At 36.3% G+C, this 16,915-nt stretch overlaps 1 protein-coding gene and 1 long non-coding RNA gene across 6 annotated transcripts; both read left to right on the forward strand.

Moving 5' to 3' along the window:
- The first annotated feature begins 1,735 nt into the window (after positions 1-1,735).
- Positions 1,736-3,863, forward strand: lratd2b (LRAT domain containing 2b). The gene has a single exon (XM_067408984.1). It carries the CDS (start codon positions 2,397-2,399, stop codon positions 3,207-3,209), a length of 813 nt encoding a protein of 270 aa, XP_067265085.1. The 5' UTR covers positions 1,736-2,396; the 3' UTR covers positions 3,210-3,863.
- Positions 3,864-11,015: 7,152 nt separating this feature from the next.
- On the forward strand, positions 11,016-16,070 carry LOC137035573 (uncharacterized). 5 transcript variants are annotated; one of them, XR_010897103.1, is made up of 7 exons: positions 11,016-11,350; positions 11,728-11,800; positions 11,935-14,278; positions 14,369-14,722; positions 14,820-14,898; positions 15,109-15,159; positions 15,286-16,070. It is a non-coding gene; the product is annotated as an uncharacterized lncRNA (long non-coding RNA). The 5 variants fall into 5 exon arrangements; XR_010897102.1 differs by having other exon boundaries at positions 11,935-14,533; positions 14,662-14,722; positions 15,286-16,069; XR_010897100.1 differs by having other exon boundaries at positions 11,017-11,350; positions 11,935-12,086; positions 12,417-14,722; positions 15,286-16,068.
- The last annotated feature ends 845 nt before the right edge of the window (positions 16,071-16,915 follow it).

Consider the following 16,915-nt stretch of genomic DNA (forward strand, 5'->3'; position numbering starts at 1 on the left):
CTCTTCACAAAAAAGTAGGGCAACACAATTGCTATATACTTTCATATATATATTGTGAAAAACAGTACTCCAAAAGTATTTCCAAATACATAGTATTCAGAAAAATAATGGGCGAAAAGTCCCTTGATAACTAACTACTTCCACCGAGATTCTTAAGTGCGCATTTGATGGACACTTTACTATCCAGTGAGGCCACGGGAGAGAATTTATGAATGGAAGTGAAGCGACGCAACTGATGCTGGTACATTATGTGACAGTAGCAACATGGCGGATGTAGTAAGTCCAAAGATTATAGAATAACAGTAAAGTCATCGGTAAAGTCACCCGTTAGAAGCTCCGGTTCCTCTAGAAACAGTAAGACTTGCACCTCTGAAATGAGACAAGAGACACGCACTTTAGGATTGCGCATGCGCATTAGCTTGATCCAACCTGAAAAATGCTTTTTTTTTTGTCATGATTCGAGCGTTTAGAAACAAAATTTGTGAGATAGTTGTCAGATTTCATTGGTGATTTCAAATATGAAATTTAATCGAAAGCTTGGCAAACAGCTTTGGAGAATTTGATGTTTCCCCATTCAAAGAGATAGTAGCTGCACTTGCATGCCCGAGACGCGTTTCAAAGATGGCCACCGAGTGATGAAATGACTTGTCTTAAAGGGACTTTTTCGTACTACTTAGGAGCGTAGTTTTTAAAGTATGCGAAGTAAATTCAAATTCAAATGTAGTACCTACTCAGATAATAAACGATTTTGGATGCATTTGTCTACACCAGACATGGGCAGTGCGATGCAACGCTTTGTCCAGTGTTGACAGCTTCAAGCCTGGTTTACGGTGCATTCACACGGGCCACTGGCATGGACACCTGACAGAGGGCGTCTCCAAAGCTTGGTACTGACGCAACCATCATACCAGCTAACTTACATGCTATGCTATGCTAACGGTCATTCAATGCTAAACTGAGTACACACCAGCGTTGTATCACTGTCACTCAGTGATAAACAGGAGTACACGTCTGCTGCATTTTTCAACTTCTGCCGCAAGCGTCGCCATTGATGTGGTGCAAAGGAACCCACAATTCAGTTCAGCAATGCATGACGTCACTGCCGTTGCTTGCGGCAGAAGTTGAAAATTTTTCAACTTTTCAAGCACCAAAGCAGGCGTGTGCTCTGTTTATCATTAGATGACAGCTAGCATAGCATGGAAAGTAAGCTGGAAGTAATGTGATTGGCTGCTGTCATTTAAAAAAAAGATTAATATACATTTCTAATGCTATACTTTGTGTTATATTACCTTGGCAGTTAATTACACAAAACAAATTAATACTGCTGTAGGGGTGCTTCTAATACAACGGCTGAGGGAGTGACGACAAATTTCACATCATTCTCTCTGCTGTAATCAGTCTCTCTATATTTTCCCCTCTTTTGGAAAGTCGTGGAAATGCTATCATGGATTTTTTTTTCTTTTGCTATTGGAGCAAATGGGAACAGAAAAATTATATTTGCTGTTTTGGCCGTTATAGAAGTTTACCCAATATGACAGCACTTCTGAGAACCCTGGAAATGTAAAAAGAATCCATTAGAGTCCCTTTGTATAATAAGCATTTAAAGTTTTAAGATTTTAAAGAACTGACCTGTAGTATATCTGTAGTAGCCTACTCTGTAGTATTGCGTCATCATGATATCTGAAAATGTCAGTTAGTTTGAGTTTAAAGTTCAGATGTGTCACATAAGACACTAAGTCAATAAAAACCCGTTGACTTGCATTCACTCTCGTATTTGACGTCTTTATGTAGATATATTATAAAAATATAGCATCTGGGCAGAAAGTAATCTTTAAACTGTAGACTCTCAGTGTGTTTAGTTCACTGAAAAACGTAAATCGGTCCAGTCTAATTGTGCGCTGTTTCTTTAACTGACCGTGCCTGGAGTAAACATTACGCTCGCTACTATTTCACAAAGAGCGCTTCTACTGCCTCTACCAGAACTTCAAAGAGCCCTGGGCATTATCCATTACGCGGAAAGACAGGAAATAACTCCGCAAAAGAACATTTCTTCACAGAAGACGTTAACAGCAGGACTCCCCGTGCGTTCACCTCAGTGTCCGATGGGCTTCCCCTGTCTGCGGTTCGCACCAGGAAGTGAGCAGGTGAGACGCACCTGTTCGGAAACGCAGACTGAAACTGAACATTTCTAACTGCTTGCAAACAGTTCGGTTAACTGTATGATATGCCAAAACGCACATCACGTACTAATTACTCAAAACAGCTATTCGCTGATAAAAAGAAGACATGGCTTAGACCTGAACTGGGCTCCAAAGCCGGATTACGTGTTGCGTTTTTGAAATCCCGAACTATACAGGTGGGACGCGAAATTGTTCACACGAGTTTCGGACATTGTTATGGGGAATCAAGTGGAGAAACTTACCCATTTGAATTACAATGAATTACCCACGACTGACCCTAATGGATTCGACCCAGAGGACGACACTCCACGGATCGGTGTGTCTTACATTTTCTCCACGGATGACGACGAGCAAGAGGACCACATCGAAGAGACAGAAAAAGAAGATGTCAAACATTACGACTGCCGCAATGAATTAGAATGCGCGGTATATTATCGCGACGAGTGTATATACGAAAGGAGTAGCAGGTTCGGCGAAGTGGGAACGCTGTCGTGTGAGAACTTACCGAATAAGTGCAATCCCGGTGACCTGGTGGAGTTTGTGGCTATCGGCCAGTACCCGCACTGGGCGGTATGTGTTGGCGACCTACAGGTAGTCCATTTGCACAGAAACGAGATTAAATGCGACTTTCTTTTTGACGCAAGTCAAGGTAAAAGGGGCAGAATTGTAAACGACCTGTATAAGTTCCGCGCGCTGAGCCCGGATGTTGTGGTGCAGAATGCCATGGAGCAAATAGGGATGAAAGAGCGAGATATTTGCTGGAAGAACTCTGAATGCTTCGCTGCCTGGTGCAGGTTTGGCAAACGCGAATTTAAAATTGGAGGGGAGATTCGAATTGGAAAGCAGCCGTACAAGATGAAACTGCAACTGTCTGAAAAGAAAAGTCACATTTTGGACTTTCAAAGTTTAGAGGATTTGATCATGGAAAAGAGGAGAAACGACCAAATGGGAAGGGAAGCCGTCATACAGGAACTGGAGAATCATTTAAATGGCACAGAAGACACTGAGAATGATTACAATTGTAACTGATGGATCAAACAGGGAGATTCTCTAGTGGGCAAACAGCCTCATCATGGAGGATATTGGCTATATTTGTAATCACCTCAAGTACTGCGGCAGTGTTGCAATTTCATTGGTTTCTCAAGAGTGTTTTCTGTCAGCAGCACTTTTATAAATTGGACAACTTCAGCTTGTTAGCAATGATAATCATGGTGTTTTTGTATTAAGGACATGATCATTCCCTCACTTTGCTGTATTCACATCCAAGGGAACTCACAATGAAAGCCTTTCCATTTCACCTTCTAATGATCTCATTCATAGTATTTTATTTTGAGGACCTTGTATGTATTCTCTTGACACATATTCAATAAAGTCTGAGTATTTTTTACTTAAGCATGGTTTTGTTCTTCAACATAGGATTGTAAATCACTAAAAACTTTGTTATTCAGCTTCATTTGCCTCAACATGTACATATAAACCTATATTTTTGCTACTGTATATTAAAGCCTCTGTTATTCATTCATACACAGAGAAAATATTTGCATTTTATATGTATTTCCACGTTCAGTTGAGATGAACTCTTCCATTTGATGGATAGAACTCTTTTTTTTTTTTCCAGTCTGTTGATGGAGCTTGATTTCTAATTCCATCATATTTATTTCATGAGTATCCAAACATTTAATGATGAAAAACACCCCAAAGGGAAAAAGTAAACATTCATTTTATGAATATGATTAAAACTGCTAAGAGTTTAAAATGGTCAGAGGAAAGGACTTATAAAACTTATAAAATATATTTATAAGGACTTATAAATTCTATTTTGTTTTCCTTGTGGTTTTCATTATAATTTGCATATATCTTTTTGAATGATGCCGCATAATAAAGGTATAAACATGCATTACACTATGACAGTAGAAGACTGAAAACTGGACATTGTGACCATTAAGTTTTGGGTTAGCAGAAACTAATCATTCTTACTCTCTTCTCTGACTTTTATGTTCATGGTGCTTGTGCCTTTTGTTGTCTCATTAGGGATTTCATATAAATCTGTTCAGTATGGAAAAAAAGAGGGCATAACAAGAGAGAAATATGTGGTCTCTGAGTTTCTGATGTGTTTTTGTTTCATGATACCAGACTTTAGATGCCCCTGGTTGGCAGTATGCGAGATAATGCTGCCTAAAGAAGGTTTTGTTTAGCGATAGAAGAGAGGATTTGTACACATCTGCTGGAGAAGTTGACTGCGCTTTCAAGATAAGATGTACAGATGCTCAGAAAAGATAATGCTGCTTTTTGAAGTGTTTCAAACTAAAAGTCTTAATTAGATTTAAGTCTCAATTTAAACTAATTTCTCATCTAATTTAAGATACTGACTGATTACATTCAGATTTAAGCATAAAATCGCATGTTTGAACTCAACGTTGATCAAATAACAGTGCTGATTTAGACAAATAATTAGGCTGTGATCTTATCAGTATATTACTTGTGTTATCATTGGATCAATATGCTTGTAAATGTGTGAGATGCTCCACAGGTCACACAAAAGAGGTTCAACTATAAAATAGCTTTTTTAAAAGAGTCTTTGCAGCTAGATTGACAATCATCTCCAAATCCTCTGAGAAGAGCCACATAACGCTGTCCTCCACAGTACATCAAACAGTATTGGGCCACACTGCTGTCTTCCGTGCAATGATTTTATGGACTAAAATACTTTACTGTTTATAAAATATTGTTTACAAAATGTGAACAAACTGCCCTTCTTTAACAGGGTAAGGTTTTCTGTACAAGACAGGACAGGATGCTAAATGATAACTTTGTAAAAATGATCAATTTCTTTCTCAGTAGTCTTTATAAATGATGTTTTAACATCATAGTACTGTTTATATTATATTTAGTAGTAAGTTACATATGCATTTATTGGTCAGAACGAGTCTAGATCTTTACTCTGTTATAATGCGTTATCTTTCTAATCCGTTCTCTTTGCCGGGGTTTGTTGGGTTAGTCGGACTGTGGTTCTGATTCTCATACCACCCCTCACTTCCATGGAAACGCTGAGACTGTTTACACTAGAAGGTCTGGTGATAGTAAAACATGTCTGAATTCCAGGGAGAGAAAAAGAGAGCAATCCATTCACTAACCTGCTGCTCCTCTTCTAAACTGATATAGCAAGAGGCAAACATGATCATCAAATATTTCATTTTTATAGTATAATAACAGCATTTCTGTGTGTGTATATATCCTATTTGTTGTATATAGCACACCTATACATACAATATTTTGTTATATTCTGTATCTTATTCAGATATCTTTTTTTATTTCACTATCTGTGTACACTTTTTGTGTCTGTGCACTGGAAGCTTCTTTTGCCACCAAAACAAATTCCTTTTGTGAAACATAATTGGCAATAAATCTTTCCGATTCTGATTCTGCTATATTTTTAATAATATAATGGCCAATTTAACAACAGTCATAAAAATGATCTCCAAAGCTCCAGTGTTAAGATCTCCTCACAAATGAGATAACTGAAAATACTTAAGACCACATAACTCACAATTATTTACAGCTCTTTGATTTGATAGCTATGAATTCTCTTGATACTAATCCAGTTTTAATTTGCTGCTCATTCTCTGAAGTTCAAATGGATAATGTGAATTTAAATCGCTGCATAGAATGAAAAGATCCATTTCAATAACATTATGCTAATTTGGTAAAAATGCCCCTTTCATGGAAAAAAGGCTAATGAAGAGGAATAATAAGATGTATTGTCCTGATGATTTTTTTTTTCCCAATCTATAATTCCATTGCTGATGAGGGTTTAAACTCCTGTTTGTAGCTGAGATATGAAAGGAGTGTTTCAGGTTCACCTGACTAAAATAGCTGTAATCCTGCAGAATTTAGTGACCAGATTAAGACTAAAGTAAACTTTTTCATCACATTATTGGCCTCACACAAGCAGGTGTGCACTACGCAAAATTTGCTGGGCTAAAAACCAATGGAAATAAAGCATTTTTCTTGGAAATATATTTTATTTCCAAGAAAATATATTTTTATTTCCAAGGAAATATATTTTAAAGGAACACTCCACTTTTTTTGAAAATAGGCTCATTTTCCAACTCCCCTAGAGTTAAACAGTTGAGTTTTACCGTTTTCAAATCCATTCAGCCGATCTCCGGTTCTGGCGGTACCACTTTTAACATAGCTTAGCATAGTTCATTGAATCTGATTAGACCGTTAGCATCGCGCTTAAAAATGACCAAAGAGTTTTGATATTTTTCCTATTTAAAACTTGACTCTTCTGTTCTTCTGTAGTTAAATCGTGTACTAAGACGGACAGAAAATGAAAAGTTGCGATTTTCTAGGCTGATATGGCTAGGAACTATACTCTCATTCAGGCGTAATAATCAAGGAACTTTGCTGCCGTATCATGGCTGCAGCAGTGCAATGATATTACGCAGCGTCTCTCACATACGTCTCCATGGTTGCAAGGCACGTTCCCTGTGCAAGCAGAGGCTCACGGGCGCTGCATAATATCATTGCACTGCTGCAGCCATGATACGGCAGCAAAGTTCCTTGATTATTACGCCTGAATGAGAGTATAGTTCCTAGCCATATCAGCCTAGAAAATCGCAACTTTTCATTTTCTGTCCGTCTTAGTACACGATTTAACTACAGAAGAACAGAAGAGTCAAGTTTTAAATAGGAAAAATATCAAAACTCTTTGGTCATTTTTAAGCACGATGCTAACGGTCTAATCAGATTCAATGAACTATGCTAAGCTATGCTAAAAGTGGTACCGCCAGAACCGGAGATCGGCTGAATGGATTCGAAAACGGTAAAACTCAACTGTTTAACTCTAGGGGAGTTGGAAAATGAAAAGTGGAGTGTTCCTTTAAATACATTATTTCTTGGAAATATACTAATAATTCTATTAGTTCAGTAAAAAGTACACTTTGAATGTGAATCAATCATTTGTATTTAACATGATGTTAGTTCTGTTGGTAGGTAACTTGATACATTTCAGTTTCACATGATGATATTTCTCAGGAAGTGCTAAAACATGCAGCAGACACACGTAGGCCTAAATAAGTCTTTCATTTCCAGGGAAGGAGATTATTCCAGTGCAACAAAGCAACATCTCCCAGCTGTGCAACATGTTATTGCAATTTATTGTGAGACTAATTACATGGGATCATTACACTCCCAACAGCAATCAAAACTCTCTCCCTCAAGTAAAAGACAGATTAAAATCTTTATATATTCATTGGCATGGTAAAGGAAGAGTGAAATGGAAAGAATTATTTCCACTTAGCTAGTAAGGAATGGTGAGAGATGGTGGGATAAAATTATGGAATAAAATGTATTGAAGCACTGGTCTGAGGTATATTAACTAAAACTGAGAAAAAGCAAACTTGGCTTTTAGAAGAAATTAATAACTAAAAATAATAAAATAAACAGAAATTTGACCATTAGGTTTTGGGTTCACATGGTTTACAAAATAGTAATTTTCCTCAGTACAGATAAGGATAATCTGACTTTTAACTGGTTAGGTTGGGTACAATAAGAGGAACAAGAGGAAGTACAACACCCTTCCTGGTATCGTTCTGAGAATGCTTCAGGCATTTGTTAGGAATAGCTGGGAAAACACAGGGACACAGGAGAGACAACACCATAAAGCCCTACCTAAAAATAGGATTTATGTAAATAAGCCATTGTGTTGATTTCACTTTAATATGTTTTTCGCATAATTTAAATTCACAATCTGTATATATTTAAGTGAGCATTTAATTTTGGACAGGCTGTACAGGCCCACAAGAAGAATGGATGATGAAAAACAGTCATAAATCAGAGCAACTCCATTCATATCATCATTAAAAAAAGAGATTACCTGGAGACACACAATCAATTATTTGTTAATGAACAGAACCAAGGCTCCTCCTTTATTCCAGCAAGCACAACATTCTGTTCCAGGAAACATCTTATCAGAAAAGCCGTACAGCTTCCAGGATTTCCTTGGCCAAAGAACACTTTCTGTACCAGTCAAAGCCATTCTCTCGAGAGCGTTCTGCCATAATGTATCTGGAGTTTTCAGAACGTCAAGGCCAGAGTAGAAAACACTTCATTATGTGTTCTACGAGTGCTTAAACTAACTTTTACTTCTAAAAATACAACACAATCCTACGACTTGCCATTGACGAAGGCCATCTGTCTGAGACTGACGCAATGCTGAGTCATGATGAAACCTCAGCTATTCATTCATGACATGATATCCATGGCCTGCTGCACAAGCATCAGATGAAGTTTTAAATCCATCGCTCTTTTTTCTACTGCCACTGACATTCATCCTTCCCTTTTGTGTCATATCCTGAATCTTCTCTAATCCCATATTTGCCAGAGCACAGCCAGCCATTCAGCTCCTGTGCTTCTTGTCTGGCTAATTTGTGGCCAGTCACTGGTGAGCCATTGATGTGCCCCCATGATGCAGAGCAACAGAGGCAGTGAATGACGCTCATTATGACTAGGTCTTAATACCCTCAATGAAGGAGGGTGTCGGAACCATCCAGTGTGCTGAAGAACTCGGTCTCAGCCTCAGTTCACACAGTATACAGCAGAAAGAAGGATCAGGGGCTTTTTTATATTAAACTGCATCAGAAATAAGTGCAAACACAAATTTGTACATTTAACGTACTGATGTTGGAGATTCACAAGTCCTGGTGTTGCATCAAGGCTTCAAACAACTTCAATAAATGAGAAGCAGGAAAATGAGAGACCACTTTGAATATGCCCCTCAGGCCCTGTCAGTTTGCAAAGCTCCAATGTTCTGACAAGATAAGAGGATGACCCTGTTACTGACTATTTTCAGGCCAAGGATCATCAATGTGACACGTATTCGCCCAACTCACCCTGACTGGCACTTTAGTCACACAACACTCCTTTTACTCACTGCCAGTGAACAATGTAGTGCTCTCTACAAATACACACCCATACACACACTTACAGAGGCGGAAAATTACCAGGGCAAGTCAGAATCAAATTATCCAATCTATTTCCCAGCACTGGCTCAGGAAAAATCTAAATTGGGTCAGAAACTTTGATAGAGTGAACTATTTCTCTTGACCCTATGTACTGAAACTTCATCTTACTTCATATGTCATTTTAATGAAAATCAAAAGTGTAATGACAAATTTACTAACAGAACTTTTCGGTTTTTAGGTTTACTAGATTTGAAGCCACCTATACTCAAGTGTATTATACTAAAAAGTTATTAAAATTATATAAGTTTTATATATATATATATATATATATATATATATATATATATATATATATATAGATAGATAGATAGATAGATAGATAGATAGATAGATAGATAGATAGATAGATAGATAGATAGATAGATAGATAGATAGAGAGAGAGAGGGAGGGAGAGAGAGCGCAATTAGTCACTGCTATTATTATATATACACAGACATGCACACACATTTAATAAAAAGTACTGATGATGATTTCTGTCCAATCAAATGCTTTCTAGAATGAGAATGCCCCTCCCCAATACCAATGACTAATAGCTAATCATGGTTCATAGCTATGACATAAGTAAAGCCTATTGGCTATAAAAAAAGGGGGTGGAATCCTTCAATATGTCCCTCCCGAACTAATTAAATATATTACCATTTAAAAGTTTGGGGTCTGTAAATTGTTTTTGTTGGTTTTTTTTTTTTATGTTTTTGAGAGAAGTCTCTTATGCCCACCCAAGCATTTATAATTTTAAAATAACTCTAATAATAATTTTCTAATTTATTCAGCATCATTACTCCAGTCTTCAGTGTCACATGATTTTTTAGAAATCATTCGTTCATGCATGCTTATTTGGTCCTCAAGAATAATTTATTATTATTATTATTAATGTTGAAAACAGTTGTGCTTCTTAATATTTTTGTGGAAACTGTGATGCATTTTTATCAGGATTCTTTGATTAACAGAAAGTTCAAAGAAAACAGCATTTTTTTTCTAACAAAACAAGTCTTTACTGTCAATTTTGATCGATTTATAGCATCCTTGCTGAATAAAACTTTTAATCTCGATCATTTGAGCCTAACCTTTTAAAAAGTACACTCTTAGAAGAGGTCGAACCTTTGGAGTTCAATAAAGAACTTTACAGTGCAAATATGAACTTCTAACTATCAAAAAGGTTCAAAGTTGAACTTACAGGTAAACTGGTTATTTGGAAGTTCTTTTTAGAACCTTTGTTGTGGTAACAGGGTTCATATTAGAACCTGTGTATAGTTAAGGTTCGTTTATGAACCTTTTCTAATATGATTGGAGTGTACAGTCGATACAGTGTTTCATCTGTACCCCCCGACCTCCCCGCACATTTCTATAAATTGCATCATAACATTGAAAGACACCATGTTTTTTGTCCATTTTTAAAGCATAAACTAAGAAGACCAAGAATAAAAATTCAGTTTTACATTCATAAATGGACAAGAAGCTGTTCAATGTTAAATGGAGAGGTGACGTGAAATTCTTAGCCCTAAAAATAGACTGTGTTCAATATCTTTCGCTTAGACAACCGAAAAAATATTCCCCAATTGAAAAGGACACTATGCAGTTTTAGAGCAAAAATCATGAGTAAAGTGTGATGCACAGGCAATTTATTTTACGTGTTTCATCTCTCCTTCTGTTCCAACTTTATCTACTTTGTTATTAGCTCATGTTTTAGAAAACATTTCATAATTGTATTGTGTAAGGTTTCATCAGGAAGATTATTTTTTTCTTTATTTAGTTTATTATTATCATTACTACTACTACTACTACTACTACTACTATTGCTTTTACTACAGCTGTTGTTAATCATTGTGCTGAGATTGCTTGTGCCTAAATGTTTTTACAAAATAAGAATACTGACAAATAACTAGCAATTCAAAAGTACATTATTTTCACTAAAAGTAAACGAGATTATTAATATTGTTTCGTTTTTAAGCATGAATAAGCAAATCCTTCAAAATGCTTTAAATGTTTTCATCTGGGCTTTGGTACGCAACGCAATGCACTGAATCTCCACAAGTCTCTCTCGCGCAATGATGTCAGTGGTCACGTGGAAAAAACCGTTACAAATGTTGAAGCGGCAGCAGCGGGCCCGAGTGGGACTGAGCGGAACGACACAAAAATCTGAGGTAAGACAACATAACGTCTCAAATAAACTATTAACTTTTTGAAAAGCTATGAAACACCTATTTAATGTCATAAACTTTAAGGTGTGTGATAATGAATAAATGACGACGGGCCTAAGCAGACACGTCGTGTTAATTCGGCCACAATATTGTCAATTTAACGGCCTGGAGAAATAATTCCGGGTGTACCACTTACTACACCTTTCCCACATGTACTATTTCAAGATATTTCCCGTTTTTTATCCTTACTGTGTGTGCGCGTGTGTTTGCTCGCGCGCTCGAGAGAGAGAGAGAGAGAATTTAGTAAAAATGAAAAGTTTATTTTTATTCATATTTTATAACGCATTGTTTTCTAAATTGCAATATTTCTCTGCATATAGAGGCAAGAATGAGCTCAGAGCTGATTCACTGGAAAATCCATGTGGCTGACTGGTTGATGGCAACAGTTTCCAGGTGATCATCCCTACATTTCAAGGTTTATCTCACAAAAATGCACACTCTGTTTAACTTCCCCATTGCAGCAAAACAGACATTTTCACAATTAAGAAGATATGACATTCTCCTATTGAATCCTGTTGTTTTAACAGACAATGGAATTGATGCGGACACTTGAATGAACCTAACTGAAAACTATGATACCTAAAATATTCCCTAAATTGAAGGATCAAGTTAAATTCATAAGATTAGAAGAAAACCTAAAGACTGAGATGCCTACCAAGACCACAAACACCATTCATGTGTAAGTTTATTACATCTACTCTTAAAGTTTTAAAAAAGTATGTGGACACCTCTATTAATTATTATTTACATTTTTTAAATACTTAATAGGTTGTACTGAAGAATTCAGTGACTAGCATTTTCTCACATGTATGTATTTAGTTGACACTGTTATCCAAAACAACTTACATTGCTTTAAACTTATATTGCATTCCCGTTTTGGAATGGGATGCCCATCAACTTGTATAGGTGTGATGGTTAGGTTTCCACATACTTTTAGCTAAACTATATTGCTATCATTACAAATTACTGAGCTGTTAGTAGTACCATTATAACATGCACCTCTCTGCAGTTTTTTGTTTTTTTGTAGGACTTGATTTGGTATTTCACATGGATCAATCTCAACACAACGTATTGCTCAAACAGGGTGACCAGAAATTTATCAGCTACCCCACTAGCAATACAAAAAAAACTTAAGGAGAGTGGAGATTTTTTTTCTTTATAAAATGTATTTATTACTTTTTTTTATCACAAAGCAAATGGAGTTAAAAAATAATCTGTTTGATCAGATGTGCACATAATTCCAACAGTGAAGTACAGGTAAGTGCATAATTTTAAAGAAAGATGGAGGTTAAAATTGCCTTTCTTTAATTTCAGGTAAAGCAAGCAAACAATACAACAAGGTTAGTTTAGCCCTGGTGACAAGTGACAAGACTGGAAGAGTGTATGTAAGAACGTGTCAAAGAGCCCTGCAGTTTCATAAAACCTTTTATAGTATTTTACATAATATTATTTTTAAAGGAGTCATGGTGTCACGGACAGAAGGAGACAACAGAGGTAATACAGTTCACAAAGGTTTATTATTGCAGGTGGCAGAGATGGGGAGAATAAACAGGTTAGTAGATTGAATGATGACAGGTTGAATGAACTTAGCTGGATGATAACAGTCTCTTTGTATTTGTAGATGATGGTGAGCGGATTGGTCTGGACTGAAGACAAAGGATGATGAAAGTGAGGGATCTCAATTATGAGACGAACAGGTAAGGAACCAGGTAAGCGACACATGGCATGAGATGCTTAAAAACTAATTCAAGAAAGATCACATTTGACTGGTATTGAAAGACTAAATTAAATTCGTAGCAGGTTTAGCAAAGTAAGGAAATGGGGTATTTTACCAAGGGTCCAAGGACTTGTGACACTAAAAATTTGGCAAGTATTGTAGATGTAAGTATGCCAAATGAAATAACACCTTTTCACTTACATGGCTAATATATATAAACTGAAGGGCTCTTTGACATGTTCTTACATACACTCTTCCAGTCTTGTCTCTTATCTGTGCCCGGTTGCATAAAGCACCTTAAAGGGTTAGTTCACCCAAAAATGAAAATAATGTCATTTATTACTCACCCTCATGCCGTTCTACACCTGTAACACCTTCATTAATCTTCGAAATGCAAATTAAGATATTTTAGTTGAAATCCGATGGCTCAGTGAGGCCTTCATAGCCAGCAATGACATTTCCTCTCTCAAGATCCATTAATGTACTAAAAACACATTTAAATCAGTTCATGTGAGTACAGTGGTTCAATATTAATATTATAAAGCCATGAGAATATTTTTGGTGTGCCAAAAAAACTAAATAACAACTTATTTAGTGATGGCCGAATTCAAAATACTGCTGCAGGAAGCTGGTGTAGTATTTTTGGCACAGAAATACAGTACTCCGTCATTCGTCCAACTCGTATTTTGAAACTTTGGCCATGTTTAGCATGAGAATCCAACCCTTTAACAGTGTAAATAAGTCAGAATATAGCATTATACCCCCCTTTAAGCTTCAGAACGTTATGAATCAGCGTGTCGAATCATGATTCGGATTGCGCGTCAAACCACCAAACTGCTGAAATCATGTGACTTTGGCGCTCCGAACCGCTGATTCGACACACTCATCATCACTATTTAAGTCCTTATTTTTGTTTTTCTGGAACACCAAAAATACTCTCTTTATGCAACCGGGCACTGGTATTTTGTAACAATGGCTGAACACACCTTGTTTAATTGTTCGCTTGTTGGAGACCTGGAAATATAGAGAACTGTTTTTACTCTCCACCATTCTCTAAAATTACACACTTGCGTAATAATATATTTCTTTTGTTTTTTTAGATGGACAATCTGTCTGACCAAGATGTGTATCAAAAGAGGTCAAGGGCAGTTGGGGTAAGTGTCCCAGACAGAATCAACTTAAGTTTTTTAAGAATAGCAGACATATTTTTGTGGGTAGATTTATTCAGGAGAAGATGATTACAGCGTTGGGATCCACTTGGATAAAATGAAAACCAAATGCTTGATGATCACCAAATCCTTTTAGAGGACTAAATGACACGGACAAAGAGTGAGAGGACAGACTATATGAAACATCACTCCACAAAGGAAATATTATCATGATATCCAGCCCTTAATGTCACCTCAGTTGTGAGTAAAATTGTGTTTCAAATTGTGACTTAAAAGCAAATAATAATGGAAATTATGTATCATTTAATACGTTTATATTGAATACATACATGTTATATTGAATATAACATTATTCTCTTCTTGTTTAGGAACCACGTACACCCAACCCTGTGCTGTATATACTGTAAATGGATGTGCCTTGTGAAACAGGTATACAAAGTATACTAGTAAATATTGTTATAATTCACACAAAATTGTTCATATACGTTTTATGATACCTGATCTAAAGGTGCGCTTCTCCTTTAAGTGATGCGAGGTCACAGTATGACCTAATTTCCTGTCCTGTCTCCTCCTCTTCCCTTTTGAAATGTGATTCGATGGAAGAGGTAGGTTTCTTTTGTCATCCTGTTAATTTTATTTAATCCTAATGTTAATTATATCTTTTATATCTTTATTTCAACCCAAACTTATGTGTAAAGTACTGTTTTATCTATCCTTGGGATTATTTTTGATATTTTACATTCTTTGAGGTATATTTCTGTCTTTTATGTGAAACAAGCACATGGTAATGGAGGCGCACCATATTTGTTTTATAGTGTTATAAGGGCCACTGGATCTGAGGCTGCTTATTTGTCTCTGTTAAACAGGTATGTTTTCTATATTATTTTCCTTATGTTCATGTTTTCTTCCGCCCTTTTGAAATGTGATTCGATGGAAGAGAGTCATATAAGGGCCACTCAATCTGAGGCTGCTTATTTTTCTCTTTTACTCAGTAAAAAGATCCAGTGAATCGACTGCTTGCTGTCCCGTGTCTGTCTCTTCATTCAACACAACGTAACACAACGCAGACCAAGTTTTAATACCCGGTGTCGCTGGCCGCACATCACGCTGGGCATAAGCGAGCCACACGGGTTACACTTGGATGCGGTCTGTTTTAGAAATAATGATGCAAGGGGAGAAAGTCTGTGAAGTAGACGATATGACCAGGTCATATGACCATGTTATTCTAATGACAATGTACTTAATCTTCAACCTTGAATATGCTTCAAAGCCGAGAAACACTCTTAACATTATTTGAAAAATAAAAATGTCCTGTTTAAACATTATCTTAAAAATTATATATAAATTAAAAATTAAATTATTAAAAATAATATAAAAATGATAGATATTCAGCTACATTCTGTTAAAGGTTGATGGAAATGTATAGATTAATGAATGAATTTATTTATTTGATTGTTTATTTATTTATTTATTTGAATGATAAACAATTTTCCTTTTTTCTCTGTCCATTGGTGCCTGTGCTCACATTTTATATTTATGTATTAAACATTTTATAGACAATCATTGTGTTCTGTATTCAATGTTTTGAAATGGGATTAAGATATAGTTATACAAGTTATATATAAGACATATAGTTAATGTATATTTTATATTATATTTTAATAATTATTATTAATATATGTTATTGCTATCTAAAAGGAAAAGGTTCAAAATGGAACCTTAATGGGCTTTAATGCACCTTTAAGTGAAGGTTCCAATTAGAACCTTTTTAAAAAGGTTCAAAAATGAACCTTTAAGGTTCCCCCACAGTTGCAATCGCCAGGAACCTCAAAAGGTTCATTTTTGAACCTTTTCTTCTTAGAGTGTAGTGTGAGTTCATGCAAAAAATAAATAAATCAATAAATTGAATGTAGTTTTTCAGGCTACATAACCATTCTGTCTACCATCGGCAAAGCAGTGAAGATGAATTAGCACTACTTGCTGGTGTTGGTTCATGTGAATCCATTCCTATGGGCATTTTTTTTATTTTATTTTTTTTATATCATCACCAGCCACCCGAGTGCTAACACAGAGAGAGTTTGTTTGATTTGACAGGGGACCCTATCTCCCTGTGATGATCAGGCCTCATAGTGTAGCAATGGGGAGGGCAGGATGATAACATGGCAGAAGCTAATTACAGCACACAAACTTTTACAGCACCACATTCAGTCAGCCTGACATCATCAGATTACTGAGAAATATTTGTCATTCTTCAGAACTGTGTTTCAAACAGTTGCACAATAAGAGTTCTTATGAATAACATGAGTGTGACTAGACCTCACAAGTTTACAGAACTCCCACTGCACATTTTCCTAAATTGCAGACACTAATATCAGGTGTCCACAATGAACTGAAGTGGTTACATCATGTTTACCAATGCACTGACAACATAGTTTCGGGAAAGTGTGTGTTATGGTGGACAACACAGTGATCAGTGCCTGCCAGCTATGTGCTCTAACTGCATCTAGATGAAAAATGGGGAGCTAACAGCAGTTCAGTATCAACTCTGTTGGGTTATGCAGGGAGGGATTTACAAAGATTTAATTTTCTAACCTAAGTAAGGCTTGTGTGCTCAGTAAAAGG

This window comes from Chanodichthys erythropterus, chromosome 2 (genome assembly GCF_024489055.1).
Source record: "Chanodichthys erythropterus isolate Z2021 chromosome 2, ASM2448905v1, whole genome shotgun sequence".
In the NCBI taxonomy this organism is placed as follows: domain Eukaryota; kingdom Metazoa; phylum Chordata; class Actinopteri; order Cypriniformes; family Xenocyprididae; genus Chanodichthys; species Chanodichthys erythropterus.